Genomic DNA, 17127 nt, shown 5'->3' with positions numbered 1-17127 from the left:
TTTGCTGTGCAGCTGGTAATTTGTATGTTCATTTTTGTGACATATCCTGAACATTTGAATTTCCTTTCTAATCTCTTCTATGACCCACTAGTGGTTCAACAGTATGTTGTTCGGCCTCCATGTATTATACAGTATTTTTTGGTGGCATTTGGTGTTGAGTTCTAATTTTATTGCCTTGTGGTCTGAGAGAATGCAAGGCATAATTTCAGTGTTTCTGAATTTGGATAGATTTGCTTTGTGGCCTAAAATGTGGTCTATTTTAGAAAATATTCCATGTGCTGCTGAGATGAATGTATAATCTATTGTTGATGGGTGAAATATTCTATAGAGTTCTGCTAAGTCTAGTTGGTCTATGCAGTTGTTTAGATCTGCTGTTTCTCTGTTGAGTTTTTGCAGAGTTGATCTATCCAGCGGGGAAAGTGGTATGTTAAAGTCACCAACAATCAATGTCTTTGGATCTATGTGTGATTTTAGGGAAAGTAGTATTTCTTGGATAAATTTGGGTGCTCCAGTATTTGGTGAATAGATATTTAGAATTGTTACATCATCCTGTAGGAGAGATCCTTTTATTATTTTGTAGTGTCCATCTTTCTGTCTTCTGGTAAGGACATTTCTTACCGAACTTGTTTTCCCCTCCCTCTTTTTTCTCCCACTTTCCCTTTTCCCCACCCCCCAAACATGTTAACATTTCTTTATGAGCCAATGAGCCATTTGTATTTCTTCTTTTGAGAAGAACTGTTTGTTTAATATGTTTCCCATTTATTAGATGGATTATTTGCTCTTTAACTTTTTGAGTTCTTTTTATTTCTGGATACTAATACTTCAGAATCTGCTGAATAGTTGGTGAAATTTCTTTTTTACATTCTGTGGATTTCCTTTTTTTTTAACAACCCAAATGTTATTTATTTAATATACATTGCAAGGACTTAAATCTCAATTTAAAAAACAGAAAACATAACAAAAACAACACCACAGCTCAAGATAAGAGTCCTGTACAGAAGTCAAGGAAAAGGACAGGTAGACTAAGGAAAAAACAGACAACACAGGAGAAGCTGGACAGCTCAGGTCAAGGCTCTTGGCTGGATACTTGTTTTGAGTAGGTTTCTTGAAGGTACTTCTTAAAAGCTGTGGGCTTTTTCCAGAGCTCGGCAGCATGTGTGTTCAAAGGGCTTTCGATGTTGGGCTCTCCTAGTAGGCTCTGGATAGACACAGGATGGTCCTGATTGGAATCATATTCAGAAAATAATTGTCTGTGCCTATGTCCTCAAGAATAATTTTCCTTATGTTTTTTGTTTGTTTGGTGTTTGTGGTGCTTGAACTCAGGGCCTGGGCATTGTCCTTGAGCTTAGTAAGGTTAGTGCTACACCTCTTTGATCCATTTGGAGCTGTAGTTTGTATAGGGATAGAAGTAAAAATCTAATTTCAATCTTCTGCATGTAGATAACTTGTTTCTTAGCACCATTTGTTTAAGTGATTATCATTTTATCAGCATATGTTTTTGGTTCCTTTGTCACAAATTAGATGACAGTAACTGTGCAGTTTTATTTGTGACACTTCTCTTCCATTGGTCCTCATGTTTGTTTTTGTGCCAGCATCATGTTGTTTTTGTTACTGTAGATCTGTAATATAATTTGTAGCCAGTATTGTGATGAACCGCTCTTCTTGCTCAGATTCCTTTTGCTTTGTGGGTTTATTATACTTCCATATGAATTATTTTTTTTTTCTTTTTAGTGCCAGTCCTGGGGCTTGAACTCAGGGCCTGGATGCTGTCCATGAGCTTCTTTTACTCGAGGATAGTGCTCTATCACTTGAACTACAGCATCATTTCTGGCTTTTTCTGAGTAGTTTATTAGAAATAAGAGTCTTTCTTATCCAGGCTATCTTAGAACCACAATCTTCAGATCTCAGTCTCCTGAGTAGTTAGGATTGCAGGCGTTGAAGCCACGAGCACCCAGCCACATATGAATTTTTTGATTGACTTTTTAAAAAAAATTTTGTGAAGAATGACATTGAGATTTTGCTGGATAATTGCATTGAATCTATAGACTGCTTTTAGTAATATGGCCACTTTCATGGTACTAATTCTGCCAGTAAATAAGCATAGGGGGTCCTTCCATTTTATCATGTCTTCAGTTTCTTTAATATTTAGTAGTTTTCATTATCAAAGTATTTACTACCAGCTATTTTTTTAGAGCCATTAGTGAATAGAATTTTTTCCTGGTTTCGTTCTCTGCTTGTTCATTTTTGATATATAGAAAATATACTGATTATTTGTTTGTTTATTTATTGCCAGTCCTCAGGCCTGAACTCAAGGCGTAGGCACTGTCCCTTAGTTTTTTCCACTCAAGGCTAGAGCTCTACCACTTGATTCATAGCTATCCAGCTGGCTTTTTGGTACTTATTTGGAGATAAAAGTCTCCTGGACATCCCTACACAGGCTGACTTTGAACCACAATCCTCAGATCTCAGCCAACTGAGTAGCTAGGATTATAGATGTGAGTCACTAGTACGTAGGAATATATTTATTTTTAAGTGTTGATTTTGTATCCTGTTACATTGATGAACTGTTTTAAGATCTAGGAGGGTTCTTTTTCCCATGAAATCTTTAGAGTCTTTAAAAATTATGACATCGGCAACTACGGATAATTTATTTTTTTCCCTATTTAGACTCTGTTTTTTCTTTGCCTTGCATTATCACTCTGGCTAAGAATTCCAGTACAATATTAAATAGGCATGGTGAAAATGGACACTTCTTGTTTTTTTATTTTTATTTTTGGTGATAGTCCTGGGGCTTGAACTTGGCCTAAGCACTGTCCCTTGAGCTTTTTTTTTTTTTTTGCTTAAGGATAGTTCCAAAGCACTTCAGCCACAGCTCCTCTTCCAGCTTTTTTTGGAAGTTAATTGGAGATAAGATGAAATTTTCTTCCTAGATTTCAAACCTCCATCCTGAGCTTCCTGAATAGGATTAAAGAAGTGAGCCACCATGGTGCTGTAGCTCCAGTAGTAGAGCACTAGCTTTGAGCTGAAGAGCTGAGGGACAGTGCCCAGGCCTAGAGTTCAAGGCCAATGACCCAAAAAAAAAAAAGAAAAGAAAAGAAAAAAAGAAGTGAGCCATCAGCACCAGGCAAAAGTGGATATCTTATATTCTCAGTTTCCCATTTACTACACTATTGACTATAGACTTCCCTCTATTATTTTAAGGTGTATTTCTTCTCTTCTTCCCTCAGGGTTAAAAAGCCTTTTGGTCACTGACTTGCCACTGCTCCTGGCATTAAGCTGCCAGTGTCATTTTCCATAGTTGAAACTTCCACAAAGGGCTTTGTTAGACACTCTTCAAACACCTCATATACCACCTTACTTATACTCATGTTCTTCAGCAAGGATCCTTTGATTCCTTGAGTCATGATTGTTCCTTATTCCCAGGTCTCCAGAGTAACTTTCTGTTGGGTCTTAGTCCCTCTTTGGACGGACTGGGTCCAAGGAGAGGTCCCCAGCCTCCCTTAGCCCTGGAGTAAAATCAGACGCAGCAGGGAGTCAAGTCAAGCAGGAACTCGTTTATTAACAGGGAGCATCCCCTTTTTAAAGCAAAAGACTGCGTGGGAGGAGAGGAAATGGAACCAACCAATCACTGAAAGGCCACATCTTATCATGCAAGTAAGCTTCCATGAGTTGTTTACAAACTGAACCTAAACAAATCCTGATCTGCCCACTCAACTTCCTCACAGGGCCATCTTTGCTACCTGTGTTCCCCACAGATTTCCCCACGACTTTCAATCTCCAACAACAAGCTCCTTAAGTGAAGCAACAAGAATATCTTCTTCACTGAATTTAGCCTTTCACATCAAATTAGTTACTGCCTCACAAATTTTTATACTGGGATTAAGGCTTAGGAGTTAGAGAGTTTTCCCAAGGCTAGAGTTGGCAGTCTGTTGCCAGAGCTATTTTACTTTGTAATGGAGTCTTTATCTTTCCATTACTCTCCAAGGAACCCAGGTATGAACTTGAAACTTGTTGCTACTTTTTCTTTTTCTATTGGGTTTATTTCCCTGTGGTTTTCTGCCTCTTTACCACCTCCTTTATGGCTTCTGGTTCTTTCTCTCATCAGAATCTAGTCTCTTCTGTGTTACTTGAATCTTCTCATTCACAGTGAAAGTGGTAGGTGCTTCTAATCTGCTTCCATCAGTTCATTCTTCCATTGTCATTCTCATGGTTGTCATCAATATCACAATCACTACCACACATGAAGTTGATAAACTGCCAGAAAATGGATCCTATTTGTTCTAAATCAGTGCTTTCAACAGGACGTTTTGGGGTTGAGGTGATGCTCTTGCATTTGTGAGCTTGTATGTGGGAGTGGAGGAAGACACTGAGGCCCATGCTCGATCTGGGGTGAAACAGAACCCACTGGTCACAGCACACTTCCTAATTAAAGGACACTTTCTAAGTAAAGAAGGGCGTTGACTCTAGAGAGTAATTAAGGATGAAGCTTTTCAGACTTGCTCCCTCCCAAGCTCTGTATTTTTTTTCCCACCCTCTACCTGGTACTTTTTAGTAATTTAGAGGCAAGGCCCAGTTGTTACTGACTTTGTGAAGAGAAGACTGTGGGTACCTGCTGCTCTGTGACTGAAATAGTTATAGCCAATCTCAGCTCTTTTTCTCTCACACTCTCTTCAGCATTATTTTCAAAAGAAAGAAAAAGAGCTGTGAATTTGACATTTCCCATCTTTATGTTCAGATCCATTTCAAAGATTTTTGTTTGTTTATAATAATCCTTAATTTCCTGCTGTTGCTAGGTGTGAGGGGTATAGGTGCTTTAACCAACCTATCCTCCCGCATCAGACACAGATGCAGCAAGTAGACATGATTTTATGAGAATACGACAGCTATCCAGATGTCAGCAATTCCTCAGTGCATATTTCTTTATATGGTAATAGTTTGTTTTTTATTTTTTCATTTTAAAATCAGTCTTTATAAGTGGAACTGATGTTTTGTCTGTAATGAGAGAGTGAGAGTGTAGGAAAACAAAGGATTTATAAAATGTATTGTGTATAGACACGTTAGCTTGCTTTTTTAAATTCTCTCCCTTTTTTTTTTTGCTGGTTATGGGGCCTGAACTTTGGGCCTGGGCACTGTCCCTGAGCTCTTCAGCTCAAGGCTAGCGCTCTACCACTTGAGCCACAGCGCCACTTCTGGTTTTTTCTGTGTATGTGGTGCTTGAAGAATCGAACCCAGGGCCTCATGCATGCAAGCAAAGCACTCTACCACTAAGCCACCTTCCTAGTCCTGCTTTTTTAAATTCTAAAAGCAAATATGATTTACTGTGATAATAGCTACTGTTGAGGAGTACACAATGTAGTGATTACACTAAGTTCCTTTTTTTTCTTCTTTTTGGTAGTGTTAAGCATCAGTGAATCCTGTACATACTAGGAAAGTGCTCTGCCATTGAGCTACATCCCCAGCTCTATGTTAAGTTCATCGACTCTTGTAAATATGTACCCCTTTATCATGAATAAATCTTTCCTAGGGTGTAAGCATCTAGAGTATTGATTTTTAAACATGGATCGAGGACAGTAGCATATTCATTGCCTGTAATCATACTAGAAATTCAGATCATTAGACTCTGCCAAGATCTGCTAAATCAGAACCTGCAGGATGAGGCCTGACAATCTGTATACTAACAAGTCATGCAATGTAATTCTAATCTGTGGTGAAGTTTGTGGCCCGTTCATCTCAGTGCAGTCCATTGAAACTCATTACTACTTGGCTGTAGTTTGAATATTTGGAGCTTTATTACTTCCTCAGAGGAATTGTTAATAAGCAGGACTGAAATTGTTAGAATTAGTAATACTATCAATTTTGCTTCCTTTTAATCATAGTTAAATTGCTTTTCAATAAAATACTGCTTAAGAAAAGGTTTTGAGGTAAATGCTCATGAAACTGTCTAATCTTAGTGCCCTTGGATAAAGTAGATGAAATATAAGAGTTGTAAATGGCATAGTGAAAGTCTTGATATGTACTGCCTTCCTGGAAAATGAATTTATAATGCACTGCTACAGTACTATGACTTTAAACTTTTCCCAGCAACTTGATTGAGGCCTTAGGCTTTACATTACCCTCCTTCATTCTTGAGCAATCACTTGGATTCCTCAAAATGATGAGCAAGCGAAACATTTTGGGTGGTCTCATGCCAACAATGGCTTTGTACCTTTAGCATCTTGGTGATATTCACTAGAAGGTTTTTTTAAGGAAGGAGTTGGACCCACAGACAGTTAGACTTAAACCTTGTTAGGATGTTGCATCAGAACGATGCCAACATCAAAACAAGTTTTAGGAAGCAGTCTTGTAAATGGAAGGAAGAAAAATTGCTCTGGCATTTCATGCACCATTGTATTAAATGCTATGTGCTCTGCACTGTCCATTCAGCAGAATACCATACTGATAAAACTGGAACCTCAGAAGATCCTGTAAATGTCAAGTACAAATTAATCCAACCAAGATCTCTGGCACAAAATAAGAAAATATTGTAAAGGTTATTCAATGATGTATTTAATGTGAAAGGTTTCACAAAGGAGGAGAGATAAGCAAGAGAAAGACAGAATTTATGAACAGATACTAAACATCAAATCATAACTCAGTTACTGTGAATTACTATTGAACATGAGCCAATTCATGCCTTCTCCAAAACCACTTACATCCTGGGCCCACACTGACTTACCACACAAGCATTAGGATTTTTGTTTGCTTGTTTTCTGTTTCTGTTCTTTTCACTACTACTGGAGCTTGAAATCAGGACCTGAGCACTGTCCATTTGCTTTTTCTACTCAAGGCTGGGGTTGTATCACTTGAGCCACAGCTCCACTGGTGGTTAATTGGAGATAAGAGATTCACAGACTTTCCTGCCTGGGTTGGTGAAGGATCAAATCTCAGATCTCAGCCTCCTGAATAGCTAAGATTATAGGCATGAGCCATTGGTGACTGGCATAAGCATTATTAGTTTTGACAATGTCTGGAGTTTAAAAAGGGCATCTCTAGGCACTTGTTCTGTGGCTGTCCATTGGTTATTGAGATGATGTTTCTCCATGGAATTTATTTTGCCTGAAGCTGAGTCACTATAAAAAATTCATAGGATACTTTCTTAGCAGCTTTTTAATGTCTTAAAATAGGTTAGTACAGTTAAATACTCATCTATCACTTCTTAATCGTTTTCCAGAAATCATCATCCTGAATTTGATGTTTATCACTATCCAATGCATGTTTTTATGATTTTACTATATTTTTGTGTCCACAAACCACTATCTAGTATTGGACTGTATCTTTTAGGTTCATATACATGACATCATATTGTATAAATTCTTCTTTCACTCACTGTTTTTAAATTTTCAGTTTTCACTCTGCATGCTTGTAGTCCTAACCTATTCATTTCCCCTGATATTTAGACTTCTATTTTGTCAGTAGACTGTAATTCTTAGCATGTTACTATAGACATTTAGGTTGATTCAGATTTTTACTATTACAAACAATTCTTTAATGTACATGGTTGTTTATTTATTTAGCCTGTCCCAGGGATTGAACTCAGGACCTGGGCACTGGCCCTGAGCATCTTTGTACTCAAGTCTAGCACTTTACCACTTGAGCCACAGCACCACATCTAGCTTTTTCTTAGTAGTTTAAGATAAGTGTCTCATGGAATTTCCTGCTTGGCTGGCTTCAAACCGTGATCCTCAGATTTTAGCCTCCTAAGTAGGATTTCAGGCATGAGCTACTGGTGCCTAGCATGTACATGTTATTTTTGCAACTGATCTTTGTCATATAGAAAATGTAAGTGTCTGAATAGCATACCAGGCAGGAGGAAAGGAGGCTGTTCAGTGGTATGGATTTCATTGGACTTTACTAGATAAGAAACTTTCCCAGAACAATGGTGCCAAGCTCTGGATTGTATTAGTAGTGCCTGAATGGCTCTTTTAAAGTACATACTGCTCCAAAGATCTGTAGTAGAATACAAGACTGCATTTTAACAAGTCCCTAGGGTGCCAAAGCTGCTGTTTTGAAGACCCATACTCTGTGAGCTGCTGCTGTCATGTATAATGGTTGTTAGAATGGCTAAACCACATGATTGGATATTGAAAAATTGGTTTCCATGCCTGTAATCAACAACAGAGTAGAATACCTCACATTCTTGCTAATGCTTGTCATTGGCAGACTTTTAAATTTGTGCCTGGTAGTTGTAAAATGATAAAGTATTGCCAGTTTGTATTCTTATTTTACTAGTTACATTGAGCAGCCTTTCTTATCTTTACTGAGGAGAATTTTCTCCCCAGTGAATTTAGATACTTTGACCATCTTTTGCTTAGGTTTGCTTTTCTTTATTGTATCATGGAAGTCCTTTATAATTTCTTGATATTAATCTTTTTCAGTAATGACTTGTAAATATTTCTTTTAGTATATGACTTGCCTTTTCTTTTCATTTATGATGTGTTTTGATACCCAAAGACATTCTCGATGCTTTATTCTCAAAGTTTGTATGCTTGCTTTTTCCATGTATATGTCTTTAATCTTGGTGGAATTAGTTTGGGGAATGGCATTTACTTTTATTATTCCAAATAAAGAATCCAGTTGTCCTGGCAGTATTTATTAGATCATTCATTGTATCCACCAAGAGCAACAGAACACTTATCTTACTAAATTTTTCATAGTCAGTTTCTGAATTACTGGTAAAAAAAAAAATCAGATCTGAGCCAGGCACCAGTGACTCATGCCTGTAATCCTAGCTACTCAGGAGGCTGAGATGTGAGGATTTTGGTTCAAAGCCAGCCCAAGCAGGAAAGTCTGTGATATTCTTATCTCTAATAAACCACCAGAAAACTGGAATGCTCAAGTGGTAGAGCATTAGCCTTGAGCTGAAGAGCTGAGTGACAACTCCCAGGCCCACAATTCAAGCCCATGGCCTACCAAAAAAAAGAAGAAGAAGAAAAGAAAAAGAAATCAGATCTGTTGTTTTCATGCCCAGAAGGGGTTTCTAGGGATAATTTTTCATTTTCATTATTTTCTTTCACATATAATAACCTTTTTCTTTTGGCAGATGGTTTAATGTGACACAAATAGCGTAAGTTCTCACTTGTTTTGCTTTATGATATTAGAACAAGTCATTACTTTTTTGTGGCTTCCCTTTTTCTATAATTTTTTTGTTGGTCTACTTGGGATAGTTTTGTTTTAGTTTGGTTTTCTTTGTTGAGAAGGGGGCTGGGTGTGGTGGGTGTGAGTGTTTTGAGAAAGAGTCTGGGAAGGGTGGTCTCATTGTGTTGTCCTGGCTGGTCCTGAACTCTTAGGGACAAGTGATCCTCTAGCCTCAGGCTGCTAAGCTGGGAGTATAGACATGTACCACCATTCCTAACTTTTCATAACATTTTTGAAGGTTTCTAGCTTAGATACAAAGAGTCAGTGGCCATTTAAGGCAAACATTAGGCATCCTAGAATAGAATGTTAGAATTAGAATTTTAGAGGTCATTTTACAAAGGGGCAAATAGTTAAAGAGACCTGGGTCAGGATCAGGGTCATACCATATTTCAAAAAACTTCATTTTTTTAAAATACTATATTTCTAGTATATTTAGCTACAATTTTTCAATGTCCATTCCTTCTTTGTTTCTTCAGGTGTCTGAACTTTCCTCACTATAAATAAGTTGTTGTTCCATAAGTGATTTAAGATAAGCATTAGAAGCATCTTCTTGTGAGCTTTCATCTTTGTAAGACTGTAAGGACATACATGTTACACTTACATTCTTTTTAGCAGTTTTTAATTATTAATAGGACTGTGCTACCATATACATTAAAAAGTATGTACTTCAAATGTGCATCATTTTCAGATCAATCGTTACTCATGGAATCTTTTTTCTTTTCAAGATAATGCATATGGTAAAACCTTGCGGCAACACCATGGCTGGGTAGTTCGAGGGGTTTTTGCGGTAAGTCATCTCTCTACCTAATGTTTAGATGGTCAGAAACAAGTTGTTATGTTTTGCATCTCTTATTTTTCTGTTTCCTTGAGGGTAGGAAGAAAATGCTTATTTTATACTTATAGGTCTTTGGAGTATCAGCAATAGTTGTCTACAATTAGCAGACTTTTTTTTTTTTGCCAGTCCTGGGGCTTGAACTCAGGGCCCGGGCACTGTCCCTGAGCCTCATTTGCTCAAGGCTACCACTCTACCACGTGAGCCACAGTTCCATTTCTGGCTTTTTCTGTTTATGTGGTACTGAGGAATCGAACCCAGGGCTTCATGCATGCTAGGCAAGCACTTTGCCACTAGATCACATTTCCTAGCCTCAGCAAAGACTACTTTTAAGGAAGATGAATGAAAGAATATGCATTCATCTACCCAATTTGAATGACCTTGACTCTGAAGTGGATCCTTTCTGATAGAATAGTTTAAAAAAAGTTATCAATGCACAAAGGAAAGCAGGAAGCAGTGATCCTAAATACTTAACCCTAAGAGAGAATGATGCTTTTAAGTGATGGGATTGAAGCTAATAGCTCCCTCTGCTGCCCATTTTATTCAATTATGTTACTTTGCACATCTTTGTTCACTTGAATTTTATCTGAGTTAACTGTATTAGGTATGCCAGTAGTTAGGGATGGGAATATTTTCATTGAGAAGTTGCTTTTATTTGTGTATTTTGGCTCTACCCACCACCTCTTCAAATGATTTATTCCCAAAGTGAGCTATGATAAAGCCCATCAGAATTACTAAGTTCTTAGGTAAAGGGTGTGGGCAATGCTCATTGATCTCCCCAAGAAAATCCTGATTGTTTAGATGTTACTAACATCTGATCAAATGTCACCCCTTAATGGCTAAATGAAAAAGCATGGAGTTGCTCTGTTAAAGACATTTTCTTTTTCAGTATAAAGGCAAGTATAACCCTGAAATATCTGTTATCCAATAAGAAAACAACTATAGTACAAAATTTACTGTTGTATAATCTGTAAAAAGGCTCCCCCCTATCTCCTAGGGTAGTACTGGGGTTTAAATTCGGGGTTTTATGCTTGTTAAGCAGACACTCTACTACAATGCCACAATTCTAGTCCTATTTGTACTAGTTAATTTGAGATTGGGTCTCACATTTTCACAGCTTGGTCCCCAGTCCCATTTTATACTTCCCACCATAGCTGAGATGACTAGTGCACACTACTGCATGCAGTTTCTTCCATTGTGATGGAGTCTCATGAACTTTGTTACTCTGGCTAGCCTCAATGGTAACCCTAACTGTAAACTCTCCCTCCCAAGTAGGGATGATCCCATCCCAAGTAGGGACAATTATAAGGATGAGCCAATTCATCTGTTTCTAAAGGATGTTTCAACTTAAAATGTTTTTCTCTAATATGAATTCATTGCAAAAAATTTTTTAATGGAACGATTAAAAGGTGGAAAAATACAAAGGGAAAAATTAAAACATTAAATTTTCCATTTTATGTTCTTTTTTAGCTTTTCTTTTTTAGCCTTAAATTCTTTATAATATTGATCTATATAATTTATTATTTGTAATGAATAGATCAAATATCTGTTTTATATATTTATTTAGTCACTTCAATAAATATGTATTTCCACTTATGTTTATATTTATATATCTATATCTATATAATATATGGGTGTAATTGTTTCTATTTTATGTTCTTACCTGTACATTCATCTAATTTTCTTCAACAGCTACCTTGTATAACTATGAATTCTTTCTTCACAATTAAGTCTATCATGACTTTGGTGGTTCTTATTTTTATGGTGTTAAGGATTGATCCCAGGGCCTTGAATGTGCGAGACAAGAATCTGCCACTCAGTTTTACCTTTAGCCTCTATCATGACCATTTTCAAATGTTCTTGTCCTCCAGTTCTGGGAGATTTGCTCATATCATCTTGTTGGATATCTGCCTTCTCTTTATTTTTCTGTTCTCTCCCACTATTGTCTAAGTATTTATTATGTGCCAGGTCATGGCCTAACCATTTTCTACATATTTCATTAATTCTTCAAATTGGGAAAGTTATGTCAGCCTGCTTCTACAGATAAAGAAAAGGAGATTTTTTTTCAGACTAATAGCTTGAAAGATCTTTTTCATCCAAGCTTGTGCTTAACCATAACATTATTGTACCACCAGTTTTTCTGTCTGCCCCCCCCCACCTCTGGTATTACTGAGGTGTCAACTCAGTGGTTTGTGACTTGTTGGGAAAGTGCTCTACCACTTAAGCCAGCCCCAGCTGGACCAGTCATTCTCTGTTTGCAGTTATGGGGAAGAGAGATTCTCAAAGACTTTCTAAATATAAGGAAATTTCAGGAGACCAGTTGGAATAAAATTTGTTCAAGAATCACTATATAAGCAAACAGAAAATATCAGCTCCCTTTCTTTTTAAATAATATTCTGGGATATAAAGGAACCATTATCCATGCAGAGGGAAAAAGATAGTGCCCTGGATGGTAGATAATAGGAATCACAAACAGATGGCAATATATGTACAGGTTTATACTGAGCATTCAAGGAGTCTGGATCAAATTTTGGATGAGAAGAAAACTTTTCATAAACTGGCATTATTCATCATTAATTTGACCCAAGTACATGCTTGCTTTTAGACTTGTAATGATTTGATGCTTGGAACATAATTTTAGAGAGTCTAAGAATTACAAAGATTCATATTTCTTCTCAGTTCTCTCTCTCTCTCCCCCCCCTTTTCCCCCTCCATCTCCCTTTATATAATTGTACACACTCATTTATGTAAAGGGCATTGGAATAAGTGTAAAAGAGACAGTTATTATGCAGGTACTCATGGGTGATTCTTTTGCAGTTAGCTCTGAGGGCAGCTCCATCCTACGAAGATTTTGTGGCTGCACTCACCATTAAAGAAGGTGACCACCAGAAGGAAGCATTCAGTATTGGGATGCAGAGGGACCTCAGCCTTTACCTTCCTGCCATGGAAAAGCAGCTGGCCATTCTGGACACCTTGTACGAGGTTCATGGGCTGGAGTCTGATGAGGTGGTGTGACAGCTGCAGGACAGCGTCTTCTAACTTCAGGGAATAAAGTTTGTTAAAATGTCGTGTTGCCCTAGTTAATTTCCAACAGCAGCTTTACCCTCTCCAAACCCTTCTCTTGGGGGATAGGAGACTAGCAGACAAAATCTAGTGCTCTTACATATAATTTTCAAAACTACATTTGCGTTTTGTGTGTTTAAAAATCAAGGTGCTATATATTTCAGTTCAACAGGCCTACTGGAAACCAAATCATAGCTGTTACAGATTTGAAAAGCAAGTAATAAGGACAGATTTGACAAATGAATTTGTTAATATTATGTTTTTGTATTGCTTTGTTTTAATTCTCAGTTTTGATAGACCACCCAAACCCAAGCCAAAAGCAAGTAAATTCAGGATGGACTATTAATTCATAATAATGTTTAAATCACCTTAGATTAGATTGACTACTTGCAAAAAGTACAAACCCCTTGGTTGAAGCAAATTGCAATGTGAAAATTTGCTATTCCTAGACTTTCTTCCATGTGGCCCCTTCTCTTTGGCTCTGTTGTTGAGAAGAGCTGTGTTAGTGATGGACATTGGAGTGACCATGCAATTGTGGTGACATAGACAAGGACTGTGACTCAATGCTATGAGTGGTATGCCCTCACCCCATCCTCCTCTTTTCCCTGTCCTCCCCTCCCCTCTTTGTCCTTCCTATTTTGCAAATAGGAGGCTATCATTTAAGTAAAAATAGTTAATAGAGAGAAATGGAATAGTTTGATTCAACTGTGCGTGTGTGCGTGCGTGCGTGCGTGCGTGCGTGCGTGCGTGCGTGCGTGTGTGTGTGTGTGTGTGTGTGTGTGTGTGTGTGTGTGCTGGTCCTGGGGTTTGGGGCTTAACCTCGGGGCCTGGGCTTTGTCCCTAAGCTTTTGTGTTCAAAGCTAGTGCTCTACCACTTGGAGCCACTTCTAGGTTTTTGGTAGTTAATTGGTGATAAGAGTTTCAATGGACTTTCCTGCCTGGGCTGCTTTTGAATCACAATCCTCAGATCTCAGCCTCCTAAGTAGCTAGGATTACAGTCGTGAGCCACCAATGACTGGCTTAGCTGCATTCTTAATTGAAACACCATCACCACTCAGCCAGTAGGCCTTGGCGTAGCATTCAGGGGCCCGGGCTCTCAACTGGTCTCCATGTCTCCTCAGTCTGGTCTCCATGACCAGGAGTGCAAGGCATGCTAAATCCAGCTGTTTTTAATTTCTAAATGCTTTGGTATGGTGTCAGAGTTTATAGATGCAACTTAACTATTCTTCAAACAACTGTGCGTGGGCTTTCTTCTACACAGTGTGATGCTTTCATCTCCCAGGCTAAGCTGCCTAGAATATGCATAGTAGAGAAGCCATGAGTGCCTTTCCTACTAGAGGCTACTTCTGGTAGCAGGGAGGGATGTTCAAGCAAATGATAGTTCCTATAGGTTCATATGGCCAAAGATGATATCCTTTGAAGAACATAGATGTGTAACGTTGCTCTAGATGCTGCTCTTCCTGAATTTTAGGGCAGGAAAATCCTCTCCTTAGCAGAGAATGTCACGTTAGGAGGGGTACTGATTTTGTCTCTTGTCATTTGTCTTTAAACAAATTGGCATTTATTTAGCTCAGCTTAATGAAACAAGTAGTGGGGACACATATGTAGTCCCAAGCTACTTAGGAGACAGGGGCAGGAATAATGTTTGAACTGAGCAGTTCCAGGCTGAGAGGCATAAGTAACCTGTCACAAAAAAAAAAAAAGGTTCTTTTGAACTAAATTTTTAAAAATGGAATTGGCATTTTACCCATGTAAGAACTTCTGGAAAGTATTTAATCTTAGAAAAGCAACATTATATATTTTAAGAGTAGAGGGAAAATGGTGCTAAAATGATTATATTGTATTTTAGCATTTGGTCTTGGCAGCTGCTAAGGTATATGGTATTATCTTCCTCCAAGTTCCATGAGAATATCCTATGGATCATCTCTGTCTGGTATGAATATGGGGACAGTATTGTACCCTTGACATAGTCTCTTTAGTGAGGGTGGGGTAGACACCGTATGATTAATAGGAGGTGCTACCAGAAGTGGCTTGTGTTGTGAAGGATGGTCATTCTGGCAACTGCTGGTACTCCCGGTCACCACAGACAAACTTGAGTGGGTGCTCTGGAAAATACCTTGTGTTTGCTACTGAGACTAGGAATGCACACAAAAGGAAAGATGCTCTGCATGGTCATGTCACATTTTTAGTTGTTACCTGGCTGGTTATGACTGGAGTTTTGGAGAAAGAGGCATTCGATACTATGTAAGATCATTAGGAAACAAAATCATGCAGAACAGCCTGGATAACTTGAATAAGTCCCATTTCCTCATCATCTTTTCCAGTATTGCGAAAAACATAATACTATCTGAAAGATATTTTCCTCACTAGAGCATATTGTTTGCCTAAGATGTATAAACTTAAATAAAAATAACTTAAAACTGGACCTAATCCATAAATACTCTATTATAATAAGTTGCTTAAACCTTGGCCCAGTCAGAGCTTCCACTTGGGTCTACATTTTACTTAAACTTGTAATTGGTACTGACCTGCTGTTACTTTTGTGTGTGTGTGCCAGTCCTGGTGCTTGAACTCAGTGCCTGTGCCATGTCCCTGAGTTTCTTTTGCTCAAGGCCAGTGCTCTACCACTTGAGTCACAGCTCCACTTCCAGCTTTTTTTTTTTTGATTAATTGGAGATAAGAGACTCAGAATTTCCTGCCAGGGATGGATTTGAACCACAATCCTCAGATCTCAGCCTCCTGAGTAAGTAGGATTATAGACATAAGTCACCAACACCCAGCTTGCAGTTACTGTCCAAGACAGTAAAAATGAGAAAAGACTTAAGAATTCCTCCCAGAGCCCTCCAAGGGTTCTGAGATTCCTAAACTTTCTTTACTCAACAAAGAGATGACAGATGTTTGTTCATGGAATACTCACCTTGTTCTCCTTACTTAAAACTATTTTAGAGTTCCTTTTTTTTTTTTTTTAGCACAACTTTTAGGGAAAACCCGAAGAGATTATTCATGTTCTCCTAGATGCTAAGAGAAATGAATGACTAACATTGGCTGACCTCTTATGAATCACTTCTCATGCGGGAGTCCATCAAGTTGTACGCACAGATCTGTGTGTCTGTGTTTGGTGAACTGAATAAAGAAAGGCCTTTCAATGATATCAAGTCTTGTCTTTTGAAAGCAAATCCAGTTTATTGTAGCTAACTAACCCTGGTTTAAAAAAATACATTAAATTGGAGGTCATTCAGATGGAAACCAATTTGTGTGTTTAGGGAGAAGGAGGTGACTCTCTCTTTTATGCAGATTCCAGTAGGGTGCTCTAGGAGTGTTGAGCACATAGGCTCCAAGGAGTTAACCTAGGAGTCTAGTATTTCTTAGAAAGCATGAGTATTGGCTTAAGACACTTAAATACTATCTCTTCATAATGGAGGAACAGGGCTGGGATGTAGCTCAGTGGCAAAGCACTTGCCTAGCAAGTGCAGGGTCCTGAGTTTGATCCCAGTACCAAAAAAATAGAGAGAGAGAAAGAAAGAAAGAAAGAAAAAGAGAAAGAAAGAAAGAAAGGAAAGAAAAGAAAGAGAAAAGAAAGAAAAGAGAAGAAGTTTTGTTTTGGAAACAAAAAGCAAAAACCTAATGGGGGGACATCTGAACACTGTAGTTTTAGTATGTGGCTTTTCTCTTTGCAACTGAAAATTGTTGTACTCCTTCAGTATACAACATCGGTCCTCCTTTATTTTGTTTTTGTTTTCCCAAAAAACAAAACTTGATGCTTTTCCTCATTGGCTGGCACTCTACTGAGCCATGGCTTCAACCCCATGTCCTCCTTTCCTGAAGAGTAACTTCTACCTAATTAAAACATCAGGCCCCAACATACCCAGACCTCAAGAGCTTGGTGCAGAACTGATGGTTTCATTTGTCACCATAGAATACCACAATGAATGGCACTTGGAGAAATGACCTAGGATTAGGTATCTGCCACTGGGAAAGTTTATGCTCTTCTTTTGATTATTATTTCCAAGACATATCCAGAAAGTTAATATTTTCAATGTCATACCTTTAAAATAGTG

General features: G+C 38.1%; 1 protein-coding gene across 2 annotated transcripts in view; it reads left to right on the top strand.

Moving 5' to 3' along the window:
• The window catches only part of Plekha8 (pleckstrin homology domain containing, family A (phosphoinositide binding specific) member 8), a 56249-nt gene extending 43176 nt beyond the window's left edge, over positions 1-13073 (top strand). For both annotated transcript variants that reach the window (XM_013024472.1, XM_013024471.1), the window contains 2 exons: positions 9900-9961; positions 12824-13073. In XM_013024472.1, coding sequence (XP_012879926.1) covers positions 9900-9961; positions 12824-13021 — 260 coding nt within the window. In that variant the 3' untranslated portion in view covers positions 13022-13073. The remainder of the gene's footprint in view (positions 1-9899; positions 9962-12823) is intronic.
• The last annotated feature ends 4054 nt before the right edge of the window (positions 13074-17127 follow it).

Source organism: Dipodomys ordii, unplaced genomic scaffold (assembly GCF_000151885.1).
Source record: "Dipodomys ordii isolate 6190 unplaced genomic scaffold, Dord_2.0 Scaffold76, whole genome shotgun sequence".
NCBI lineage: Eukaryota > Metazoa > Chordata > Mammalia > Rodentia > Heteromyidae > Dipodomys > Dipodomys ordii.
The sequence above is the reverse complement of the archived record's forward strand: the minus strand, read 5'-3'. Positions and strand labels throughout refer to the sequence as shown.